Here is a 13,397-nt window from a genome sequence, read left to right on the forward strand (position 1 = left end):
CTGCAGACCCTGAATTGTGATACAGCCACTAACACAAGACTGTCAAAGTTAAACAGGAAATAAGCGAACATAGAAACCAGGGTAACCAGACATAACACAAGGAATTCAGAGGAGGCACAGTAACAAAAACTAAAGCTTAGAAATCACAAAATACAAAAGCTAACCTAGGGAGCTACAAATACAAGAGACTCAACCATGAGAACCGCCAAAAATAGAGAATATTAATTGTAAGCTGTATGTCTGGATTTTGTTCTTTGCGCCCTCTGGTGGTGAATTGTTGTCGCGAAATCGATCAATGTAGAGCAGTGTCACAAACCACGGAAGCCCCAGAAAAGTGCAATCAAACGATGAGTTTATTAACAGCCCGGAGAAAACATCAACATATGTCTTCTGACCAAAATACATGTTGTGGATACTTATAAAGCAGTGGGGTACACGCCCCCCCCCCCCCCCCCCATGGCGTCAATGACAGATTAAAATAGGTTCCAGACCTTAGTCACAGTTAATCGTACATCTGGTACATCTTTAATAGCTATAAACAGACACAGAACTTCTCATTTTGATAACACCTTCCATACAAGGTAATAATCTTCAAGCCCTCAGGGTCTCTGAGGCTAATTATTGACTCTGATCATCTGTTACCAAGTAGAGTAAAATATAGTAAGACACCAAATGAGTTTAAGGCCTCAGGCCGGACACATTCCTAGATTATATGTATTATATGTACTGTAAGCATGCATTGCAGTTATCCTTCTATGTTCTAGTTTCCCTCAGCATGGATCACCTGGACAGTCACGCCAGTGAAGCTTAAGACCCTTAATGAACTGAACATCAACTCAAAATAAGCACAGATATGCAATGTGTATAAAATATTTCTAACCGTATTTGTAATAAAAGTTAACATAATGGAAGGGTCCTCAAATGGACATCTTCAATAAACAACTGTAATGCAGTATCAATACTGTGAGAAATATTATTAAATGAAATAATGCTGTAAAGAATGTTATTAATGCAGTTATAATGATGCAGATTATATGGCAGCAATAAAAGAATTTCTGTATCTCCGCATTGTGTAGGGTACAGCTTGGTCTCCTCCCAGTCTCCTTTTTTGCTGGTGTCTGCATGCTGCAGCTCACAGTTAGCTTCACACATGGAGAAAGTATCGTTCAAAGAGTAGAAATAATTGAGAAAGAAGATGGAGGATAAGGCAATAAGGCCATAAAGGACTATTTAGCACCTCCTGGATGTCAGCTCACGAGGTTTGTGTGTTTTAAATGTTTTATTTTATGTAATTAAGGACTTTTGATTGATTGGCACTAAGTACAAGAGCGCATTTTAATGTTATGTTTTGTTTATTGTTTGTCCGTGAGCAGTTCTCAGGGGTTGCCAAGACCAGAATAAACCCTGTTCTATAACTACATCATGCGTACGTCAATCCTTGAGGGTGCTACATTAATGATCAACACAAAAACACTGGGTCACTGGACCCAGGACCATGACAGTACACCACTCTAAAGGACGGCTCCTGACGGCCCAAAAACCAGAGTTCCACAGTTCCAAAATGTTCACAGAAAACACTGGAGCTCATGAAAACAGTCGGCCCGGAGGTCGACAGCACAGGAATCCAAAGCAAAACAGTTCAGGAGGTCCACGGCACTGGAGTTCATTACACTGTTCAGGGGGCCGCCAGCGACGGAGCATTTCTGGAGGCTGGCTGTTCAAACTTTTTTAAATCATCGCTTTTGTTTTTCTTTGTTTGGGTTTTTTTTTTTTTTTGGGGGGGGGGGGGGGGGGGGGTTGTTTTGTTTGTTTGGTTTTTTGCCTGTCCTGTTTGGTTCTTTAGCCATCAGAATTATTGTCTGAAGGCCAAGAAAGATCCCCAACGGATTTATTTTACCAAGTGGATCGTCATGGCCGTATTGGTCCATTTGATTGACTTATTGTTATTTATTTATTTTATTTTATTTTAAGTTATAACAGATGGGACATACATGACTGGGGGATAGGAAAGGGAGAAAGAGAGGGAGGGAAAGAAAAGCAGAGGGGAAGAGGGACAGTGAGAGACGGCACTTAAAAAACAATCACCTGGATCACCTGATGAGAGAGAAGAAAAAGAGAACAAGCAAAAAGAGAACAACATAGTAAACACAACACCACTGCAATAACCTAGATAAGTGTAAGTAACAGTAAATACTAAATATTGAGTGTTATTGAGCAGCACATAAGACCGACAACGCACAATGTGCTTCGAGGTATTAGCCAAGAAAGTTGTAGTTATAGTTTGTGTGTATGAGCGCCCGAGTGTACACCTGTGTGGATGAGCGCACTTGTATTTAAAAGGTTTCTCCATGTAACAATCTGCCAGAGGGTGTCGGGAGCCATAGCCCCACCCCCCACGGCATGAAGCAGGCATGGAGGAGATCCAGGCCTCAGACAAAGTGAATCATGTTTGTGGAAAAGTCAGATCAAGAGAAGATGATAAGGTATGGCTGGACATTGGTTAACTTGATGTCACCATGGGTGAGGCCAGATATCATCTCAGAAGATGTGACATCCAGAAGGGGGGTGTGGGCAGGTATAAAAGTGTTGTGAAGAAGAGATGCAGGGCTCCTCCCTTTGTCTCCTCCAAGATTAGTTCAAAAGATTGGAAAAGTTGGAAATTGCAGCAGAGACACCAGTGGGATCAATTGCTGCCCAAAGTGTGAACTTACAAGTTGGTTATGTATTTTTGGTTTTTGGTTTTTTTTCTCCAATAATTTTTGAAGTGTTGGATTATAAATTCAGCGCTTGGAACCATAAACCAACAGATTATAAAACCTGTGGGAAATAAACTGAAACTGGAATATTAATAGGGCAAAAGAAAGGGGTGGTCATGGTGGGGTAAGCATGTAACAAAAAATCTATACACATAAAACACGCACACACACACACACATACAGTGACATTTTATACCTTCTCCAGAATATATATCGTCATTATAATAATCCATAATTGTGTGGATATGCATATTATATAGTTTTTAGTGAAATATAAGCCCTCCAGAAAGGCAGGGGAAAGCCCTGTAACTTACTTTAAATATGTTCCCTAAAACAGTGAACAGAGCTACAGACCCATGACACCCTTACCCAGTTAGCTATAGCAGCTAATGAGCAGCACTACTTGTGCTGTTACACACAGCATGCTTGTTTGCTTCAATTCATCTGTTGCCCTACGGTGGCCCCTAGAGACAAAGCACGTACAAACTCCAAAACAGTTGCAAACTCCAAAACACTTGCAAAATCCAAAACACTTGCAAACTCCAAAACACATACAAACTCCAAAACACTTGCAAACTCCAAAACACATGCAAACTCCAAAACACTTGCAAACTCCAAAACACGTACAAACTCCAAAACACTTGCAAACTCCAAAACACTTGCGAACTAAAAAACACTTGCAAACTCCAAAACACATGCAAATTCCAAAACACATGCAAATTCCAAAACACATGCAAACTCCAAAACACTTGCAAACTCCAAAACACATGCAAACTCCAAAACACGTACAAACTCCAAAACACTTGCAAACTCCAAAACACTTGCGAACTAAAAAACACTTGCAAACACCAAAACACTTGCAAACTCCAAAACACTTGCAAACTCCAAAACACTTGCAAAATCCAAAACACTTGCAAACTCCAAAACACTTGCGAACTAAAAAACACTTGCAAACTCAAAAACACTTGCAAACTCCAAAACACTTGCGAACTAAAAAACACTTGCAAACTCAAAAACACTTGCAAACTCCAAAACACTTGCGAACTAAAAAACACTTGCAAACTCAAAAACACTTGCAAACTCCAAAACACTTGCGAACTAAAAAACACTTGCAAACTCAAAAACACTTGCAAACTCCAAAACACTTGCAAACTCCAAAACACTTGCAAAATCCAAAACACGTACAAAATCCAAAACACTTGCAAACTCCAAAACACTTGCAAAATCCAAAACACAACGGAAGTGCTCCAGGACGCTAGGGGCAGTGTTGAGCTCGATTTGCAAAATAAACGGCAAGTTTGTCTGTATGGGACGGTCTAGTCTCCGTCGCGCTTCCCAGGTTGCCTAGCAACCATGATACTAACCGCTGGAAACGTGTCATACAACTTTGTTTGACAGAAATGAAGGAGAACATATTTTGTTAATTTGTTTGTTTCTACAAGAGCTTTGTGTGATTTGATAAGTATCTGAGGCTGAGACCACAGGACAGTAAAACATGATTTTTGGGCTTCAATGCTGATTTTTTAGAGAGTCTTAGCTTACATTTCATATTTTCAGTTGTTTCCCTCCACGGCTAAACAAACTCTCTAAATCGGTTTCAATTGTGTACTGATGAACACAACAATGGACATAAGGGGCTTCTTTCAAAGAAAAAACTCAGGTAGATGTTATTTTATATATTATGCTTTGGATGTTGTTCAGTATATCTATGCAAAACAAGAGGAATTTCAATACACAGCAGTATATTCACAGTTGAAACCAGATATTTACATACACTTTATGGAGAAAACATAAAAACTTTTTTTTACTGTTAAACATCAATTTAGAGTAAACTTTTGTTTTAGATAAATAAATGTTGAAATATCTTTTGAATTAGTTAAATGTCAGAATAAAAAGAGGGAGCTGTCTATTTTAATCACTTTCATCAAATTTAGGAGTACATATACACTAAGTTTATTGTTAATTAATAAGAAACTGCAGACGATTCCATTCTGGGCTGAAGAAGCTTCTGATTGGTTAGTAGAGTCCATGTGAGTAAACTGGTGGCACACCTGTGGATGCATATAAGGCAAAACACAGAGCCTGTTTCTGTGACATGGGAACATCAAGAGATGTCAACCAAAACACCAGGAAAAGAATCGTGGAGCTCCATAAGTGTGGCTCAGCTTTAGAAATACAGATAGTTTCTCTCTTTACTCTTAAAGTTAACAAATATGTTATTGATAAATAATATATTTATCAATCTAAAAAAATAAACATTTAGTCTGATTTGATGTTACAATTAAAAAAGTGTTTGTGTTTTTATCTGAAGAGTTTGTAAATATCTGATTTCAACTGTATATTTGATGATGTTGGTGTTTGGCTTGATTGTCAGCACAAAGAGGGAGAGAGAGGAGCAGAGAGGGAGAGAGAGAATGATGACAGAACAGAGATGAACAAGAGCAGGTGAGACACACATGTTAGTCAAATGGTTGTTTGCCAAAACTCATCAGAACATGTATCTCGTACCTAGTGTTTCTTTTTAGATACCATTTGTTACTTTTCAAATTCTATATTTATTAAGTTATGCAGGCTTGTTTGCACAACAAGGATAAATAATTATATAAACCTTTCTCAATCTAAATATTGTACTTTGGTAGAATTAACAAGTGCAGTGCAGGTCTATGATGATTTTTAGTGCTGCTATCATCTAGTTCTGATTCTGGTTCTGTCTTGGTTACTGTTGTAGTCCTGTTTTAATTCCGGATCAGTTCTGGGTCTGGTTGAATTGGGGTTTAGTCCCTGTGTCCTGATACAGGCCCGACTTTGTTCTGCCTTGCTGCTTAATTAAAAAAGTAGTTTAAGGTGTCCTGCATATGTATATAGAAGTGTGCGTGTGTGTGTGTGTGTGTGTGTGTGTGTGTGTGTGTGTGTGTGTGTGTGTGTGTGTGTGTGTGTGTGTGTGTGTGTGTGTGTGTGTATATATATACACACAGTGGGGCAAAAAAGTATTTAGTCAGCCACCGATTGTGCAAGTTCCCCCACCTAAAATGATGACAGAGGTCAGTAATTTGCACCAGAGGTACACTTCAACTGTGAGAGACAGAATGTGAAAAAAAAATCCATGAATCCACATGGTAGGATTTGTAAAGAATTTATTCGTAAATCAGGGTGGAAAATAAGTATTTGGTCAATAACAAAAATACAACTCAATACTTTGTAACATAACCTTTGTTGGCAATAACAGAGGTCAAACGTTTACTATAGGTCTTTACCAGGTTTGCACACACAGTAGCTGGTATTTTGGCCCATTCCTCCATGCAGATCTTCTCGAGAGCAGTGATGTTTTGGGGCTGTCGCCGAGCAACACGGACTTTCAACTCCCGCCACAGATTTTCTATGGGGTTGAGGTCTGGAGACTGGCTAGGCCACTCCAGGACTTTCAAATGCTTCTTACGGAGCCACTCCTTTGTTGCCCGGGCGGTGTGTTCTGGATCATTGTCATGTTGGAAGACCCAGCCTCGTTTCATCTTCAAAGTTCTCACTGATGGAAGGAGGTTTTGGCTCAAAATCTCACGATACATGGCCCCATTCATTCTGTCCTTAACACGGATCAGTCGTCCTGTCCCCTTGGCAGAAAAACAGCCCCATAGCATGATGTTTCCACCCCCATGCTTCACAGTAGGTATGGTGTTCTTGGGATGCAACTCAGTATTCTTCTTCCTCCAAACACGACGAGTTGAGTTTATACCAAAAAGTTCTACTTTGGTTTCATCTGACCACATGACATTCTCCCAATCCTCTGCTGTATCATCCATGTGCTCTCTGGCAAACTTCAGACGGGCCTGGACATGCACTGGCTTCAGCAGCGGAACACGTCTGGCACTGCGGGATTTGATTCCCTGCCGTTGTAGTGTGTTACTGATGGTGACCTTTGTTACTTTGGTCCCAGCTCTCTGCAGGTCATTCACCAGGTCCCCCCGTGTGGTTCTGGGATCTTTGCTCACCGTTCTCATGATCAGTTTGACCCCACGGGATGAGATCTTGCGTGGAGCCCCAGATCGAGGGAGATTATCAGTGGTCTTGTATGTCTTCCATTTTCTGATGATTGCTCCCACAGTTGATTTTTTCACACCAAGCTGCTTGCCTATTGTAGATTCACTCTTCCCAGTCTGGTGCAGGTCTACAATACTTTTCCTGGTGTCCTTCGAAAGCTCTTTGGTCTTGGCCATGGTGGAGTTTGGAGTCTGACTGTTTGAGGCTGTGGACAGGTGTCTTTTATACAGATGATGAGTTCAAACAGGTGCCATTCATACAGGTAACGAGTGGGGGACAGAAAAGCTTCTTACAGAAGACGTTACAGGTCTGTGAGAGCCAGAGATTTTCCATGTTTGAGGTGACCAAATACTTATTTTCCACCCTAATTTACGAATAAATTCTTTACAAATCCTACCATGTGAATTCATGGATTTTTTTTTCACATTCTGTCTCTCACAGTTGAAGTGTACCTCTGGTGCAAATTACTGACCTCTGTCATCATTTTAAGTGGGGGAACTTGCACAATCGGTTGCTGACTAAATACTTTTTTGCCCCACTGTATCTGCTGTCTCTACCATACATTCTTTTAAAAACTCGCCCTCAGACAGTGGTTTGCTGGCCTTTGCTATTTTGAATGAAAGCATAAAACTGGCCTCGGTACTTGACTCTTGAATGGCAGTTTGACTTTGCTGAGCCTTCAAATTAGCTGCCAACTTCTCAGCAGCAGCTTCCCGTTCTTTTGTTGAGAGCTTGCTAGCATAATTAGCGTGCTTTGTGGCAAAGTGACGGCTAATATTATACTGTTTAAAAACCGCCACAGTTTCTTGGCATATCAGGCAAACAGCAGATGATCGGTGTTCAGTGAAAAAATATTTAGTTGTCCACTCCTTTTTGAACACTCGACATTCTCTGTCCACTTTCCTTTTCTTGGGTACGCTCATCTTCATAGAGGGTCGGTGGGTCACAGGGTAAAGTGCAAACGTGGAGTAATAGGCCTACGCTTCACCTCAAGAAAGCCAATATATCTAGAGTGCGCCATCTAGTGAGGAAACATCAGAATTGCAGGGGAAATAAAACATTAACAAGGTTAATTTATTAAATTTTTTTCAAGTTTGGCGGGCCGGATCAAAACGTTTAACGGGCCGCATGTGGCCCCCGGGCCGTAGTTTGCCCATGCCTGCACTAGACCGATTGCAGCTTCTGCATTGGCTTCTACAAACTGGTTTAGTGGTCCTTCCTTTTTGACACAACACGACATAGAGAAGTCTCACTGGGATAGTTTCACACTGATCGATCCTGACACAGATGCAGAGATCAGACCTGATATAACAAGTTTTGTTACCAAAGCCTCAGTAACACAGCTAGAGCCATGCCGTTTTGAAAGATTCTCTCATTGGATGAGATTGTGTCGCACTATTGCATCACTAAAGCGTGTGGCAGCATCATTCAAGAAAACAAACACAGAAGGTAAAGGCTGGAAGTGTTTCAGTGAAACTAACACTGCAGATGAAGCGTCTAAAGCAGCAAAGTTCATCATTCACACAGTACAAAGTGAAATGTTCAAAGAAGAGTACAGATGCATAAAAGAAAATCTGCCACTTCCAAAACAAAGCTGTCTTCAAAGGTTAAATCCAGTTATTGATGAAGATGGGCTCCTCAGACTAGGAGGTCGATTGGCACCTGCTAACCTAACAAAAGATGAGAAACATCCACTCATTATCCCAAATGCTCATCATATAGCCATCCTTCTTATTAGATACTATCATGAGAAGGTAGCGCATCAGGGGTGTCACCTAACAGAAGGAGCGCTCAGAGGTGCTGGATTTTGGATTATTGGCAGTAAACGGCTCATCTCTTCTGTTATTTACAAGTGTGTTCTTTGTCGAAAGTTTCGAGGACGACTTCAGACCCAAAAGATGGCAGATTTACCCGTGGACAGGCTGACACCAATGCCACCGTTCACTAGTGTAGGACTGGATGTCTTTGGACCCTGGACGGTCACCACACGTCGCACCAGAGGAGGGAGTGCAGACAGTAAACGCTGGGCTGTGCTTTTCACCTGCATGTCCACGAGAGCTGTGCACATTGAGCTCATTGAAACAATGTCAACATCCAGCTTCATCAATGCGCTGAGGAGATTTTTCTGCATCCGTGGACCTGCTCAAATACTCAGATCTGATAGAGGTACAAATTTTGTTGGAGCATGCAATGAGTTGCAAATTGATCACAAGGACACAGAACTAAACGCATACCTGCAAGAGAAAGGATGCACATGGCTGTTTAATCCCCCACACTCATCGCACATGTGGATCGTGGGAGAGACTTATTGGAGTAGCAAGATGCATCCTAGATGGTATTCTGTTGAAAGCCGTACATGTCCAACTAACGCATGAAGTTTTAAGTACATTCATGGCAGAAGTAATGGCAATAATGAATGCAAGACCACTTGTACCAGTCTCAACAGATCCAGACAAACCAAACCTTCTCACTCCAGCAATGCTCCTTACACAAAAGGTCAATGCATTATCTGCACCAACAGGAAGCTTTGGACCGCCAGACCTCTACTCAAAGCAATGGAAGCAAGTACAGTGTTTGGCAGACTCTTTTTGGAAACAGTGGAAAAGTGAATATCTTTCAACACTACAGCAAAGGAGAAAATGGACTGATGATAAAACAAACATAAAAATTGGTGATGTTGTGTTATTGAAAGATGCTCTCGCACACAGAAATGACTGGTCCATGGGAAAAGTTGTAAGAACATTTGAGAGCAAGGACAATAAGGTTCGAAAAGCAGAAGTAAAGACTGTGAAAGATGGAAATGAAAAAGTGTTTTTGAGACCCATCGCTGATATGGTTTTGCTTTTATCAAGTGATAAATAAGTGTTTGAAATAGCCCTAAACTGTTCAAAATGTTTATTAGAAAAGTTTGTTGTAGTGGCACAATTATATTGTACCAGGCGGGGAGTGTTCTGCCTTTTATAACTTAAATCGGATATTATAGTTGTAAGCTGCCCTAGAGCTCCCTCTGGTGGCTGCTTTGTAATATGGGTTCGGTTACTTTGGGAAAGGAAAAAATGAGAACGTCAAGAAGAAATAAAAGATGGCGGAAAGTGATACCGTAATGTTATTGTTCTAAGCTGATACGGACCTTAAAATGTTGTTGCCTTGGACAAGATATGTCTGTAAGTATGAGTGTCGATAAAATAATTATTATCTTTTGTTTTGTGTAAAAATGGTACGATAATTTGTACATTTGAAAGTTTTATCTTGTTAGCTTGCAGTAAGAGTGTAACAAGCTAGTTTACAATGTTAGTTAGCTAATACAGTATTTTGTACTTTCAGTTTTACGATGGTCAAAGAGAGAGCAATGGTCAGAGGCCATTCTTCAATAAATCAGCGCAAAAAGGAAAATAAGTCTGGTTATTGGAGCATCGTTATCTCGCTGTCTAGCTGGTGAAACCAAGAGACTCAGGGCGAGGACAGCATAATACTTATATTTATTTAATAATAAATATTTCTAATTACAGCAAGCATGCAAATATCTAATAAGCTTCTTCTATTGTTTAATACGCTGGTGCCTGCAATAATCTAAATAAAATATACCAAAAAATTAAACAGCGTTTCAAATATTTTCTAAAACCTTAAGTTACATGGCAGCAATTCATCCTGCATGCATCACTGACATCATTGACATCATATAAGGTACAAAATGAAACACAATCCTGAAAATATAAAAGATAAATCAAGAATTCCATCTGTAATTGTAAAATGTTTACAAACTGACCATAAAATATCTCTTCATCTCAACTTTTAATGTACAGAAAATATTTTATCCAGCTGAGCTCTGTCACAAAAAGTAGAAAAAAAATCTCATGAAATGCTGCAGGGAGATTTTGTCTCAGCTTCATCCAGAAGTTTTTGTATTAGTTCACTTATTTCTGTTTCATGGATTTTCTGCAGGTTTTCTTTTTCTTCCTCATTTTTTGCAATCTTCATTTGATCCTCATGTTTTATCAGCAACTCTTGGATTTTTTTCACATTCCCTCTCTCCTTAGACACACACTTCACCACAGCACTGATGTCTCCAAGATGTTTTTCTCTCTTTTGTTTTTCAGTGTGCTCAGCCAGAGCCTTTAACAGGTCATACTTCTCATCTTTGTCTTTAATCTTCTTCTCGTGCTCCTCCTTCTGAGCTGCGAACTCTTTGTTGTGTTTCTCTTTGAAATCATTGAACTCTTCAGCTCTCTTTCTGGCCTCATCTTCATGCATCTTCTTCAGCTTTTCCACATGTATTTTATAGTTTTCCTCCAGCTGATTTCGTTGTTTCTTCTCCTTTTCTCTCCTCTTTTTGTCTTCTTCTTTTCTTTTTTCATGTTTTTCTATTTCCTGCTGTATTTTTTCTTTCTCTTCTTTCAGTCGTCTTTCCTCTTCCTGTCGTCTCTGTTCATCTTCTTGTCTTTGTTTCTCTCGTTCTTCTCTTCGTTCTTTCTCCCAGGCTTCCTGTTTTCTCTTCATCTCGTCTCTGCTCTCTTCCAGCTTTTGATCCACACTTTTCTTTTCCTCTTTTTCTGACTGAATTGTTTTGTCCAATTTTTCAAGCTGCATTTTAAACTCCTGCCTACGTTTTTCTTCCTCCTCTTCCCATTTCCTGTTCTCTTCTTCTCTCACTTCCTGTTCTTTCTTCCTCTCCTCACGCTCCTTATTTAGATATTCCTGCATCTCCTTGAGTTTCTGGTCTCTTTCCTGCTGTATTTTTTCTTTCTCTTCTTCCATTCTTTTTTTGATGGCTTCCTTTTCTTCCTCATGTTTTCTTTCTAGCTCCTCTCTTTCTGTCTTCATCTCTTCTTCCTTCTCCTTCAGGATTCTCTCCATTTCCTTCTTTATCGCTGCTTCAGCTTCTTCCAGCATCTCATTGGTGAAGCAGTTTCCTCCATTGTCCTTCACCATGGTGTCAATCTTTGTTATCAGCTCACTGACTTGTTGGCGGTTCTCTTTGTCTACATTATTGAACACATGGTATCTTCCTCCACAGTCAGCAATCAGCTTCTTAAACGAATCATCACACATCATTTTAATATAATCTTCAGTGGATATTTCGTCACGTTGTAGTGAATCTCCCTCAGTAAAAAGAATGATGGTGAACTTTTCTGAATTCGGCCCAAAACCTTCCTTTATGAGTTTTAATGTCTCCTTCTCCTCTGGTGTGAGACGACCAATTCTTAACACCAGCAGGAAGACATGTGGTCCTGGAGCCAGAAGACTGACACATTTCACCATCTCCTCATGAACTTCTTCATGTGACAGAGTTGTGTCAAACAGACCAGGAGTGTCGACCACAACAACAGGACGGCCGTCCACCTCACCCTCTGCTTTCTGACAGTATTTGGTGACTGATGTTTGACCTGCATTGACTTTAAACTCTCTCCCTCCTAGGATGGTGTTTCCTGATGAGCTCTTTCCACTGCCGGTCTTTCCTATCAGCACAATCCTGAGAGGCTCCGTGTTCTGCTTCTCTTCATCACCTGTAAAAACATGATTTTCTTTAAATGTGAACAGTTTATAAAGTAGATGTAAGAATATAATGTCGAACATGATTAATGATTAAAAAAACAACAACATTAAATTACTTACGAGTGACCATATTTTTAGTTATCAGATCAATCTGGGCTCGAGCAAATGTTAAAGCTGTGTAGCAGCATGGTTTGTTTGTACATCTCATCTGATCCACAGTGTCCAACAACGTGTGGATCTGCTCTTTATCCTTGATGTTAACAATAACAGGCCTTTGTCCATAACGTTGACAGAGCTCCTGGATATTTGGGTCTTTGCTTACAAAGTTAACAACAGCTGGATCTGTAGGATCTGAGTCCACAGTGAACAGAATCATGGTGAAGTCATTGACTCGAGAGCTGAATGCGTCCTGGATGGTCTCTAACTCTCCCTTGTCTTCATCAGTGAGGGGAGCCACAGGTAGGACCAGGATGAAGGCATGGACTACCTCAGGATCACAGAGGGAGATACACCTGAGTGATTCCTCCATCACTGCCTCCTGAGGTTTTCCATACAAGGCAGGCAGCTCCACCAGGGAAACCCAACGTCCACACACCTCTCCCTCATGTTTAACACACTCTGATGAGTTGGAGGCTGAATGAAGCTCAGTCTGACCTAAAATGGCCTTGGCTGCTGACGTCTTCCCTGCTGCTCTCCTCCCACACAGAACCAGGTTTAAAGATGGTTTGATGAGTTGTGATTCTATTCTTCTGATCTTTTCAGGTGGTTCTTTTATGTCTTCAGACTTTGGTCTGATGGTCTCTTCGGTGACTGTGAGGAATTTTCCTTTGTTCTCATGCACGATGTTCTCAATCTTCTCCATTAACTGTCGATGATCATTTTCAAACATGTTGTAGTGTCTACCTTCACAATCTCTAAGGAGAAAATTAACAGAAAACCGCATCTCCTCCTCATCTGTGATGATGACCATTGAGTGTTTAAAGGCATCTCCATTAAACACACTCAGGGTCAAACTGAGAGTTTTTCTGCTCTGCACAGTGAAATCAGAAGGTTTCACCATCAGCAGCAGAACGTTTGGTCCAGGAGGACAGAGACTCACACAGCTCTTCATCT

General features: G+C 40.5%; 1 protein-coding gene across 1 annotated transcript; it reads right to left on the reverse strand.

Annotated features, from left to right (window-relative positions):
• Nucleotides 1–9,487: 9,487 nt before the first annotated feature.
• On the reverse strand, nt 9,488–13,391 carry LOC101465760 (GTPase IMAP family member 8). The gene is made up of 2 exons (XM_076891322.1): nt 12,405–13,391; nt 9,488–12,295 (listed from the first exon to the last, which is right to left on the reverse strand). Exons 1-2 carry the CDS (start codon nt 13,342–13,344, stop codon nt 10,644–10,646), a joined length of 2,592 nt encoding a protein of 863 aa, XP_076747437.1. The 5' UTR covers nt 13,345–13,391; the 3' UTR covers nt 9,488–10,643.
• Nucleotides 13,392–13,397: the final 6 nt, after the last annotated feature.

Source organism: Maylandia zebra, linkage group LG12 (genome assembly GCF_041146795.1).
Source record: "Maylandia zebra isolate NMK-2024a linkage group LG12, Mzebra_GT3a, whole genome shotgun sequence".
NCBI classification, from domain to species: Eukaryota; Metazoa; Chordata; class Actinopteri; order Cichliformes; family Cichlidae; genus Maylandia; species Maylandia zebra.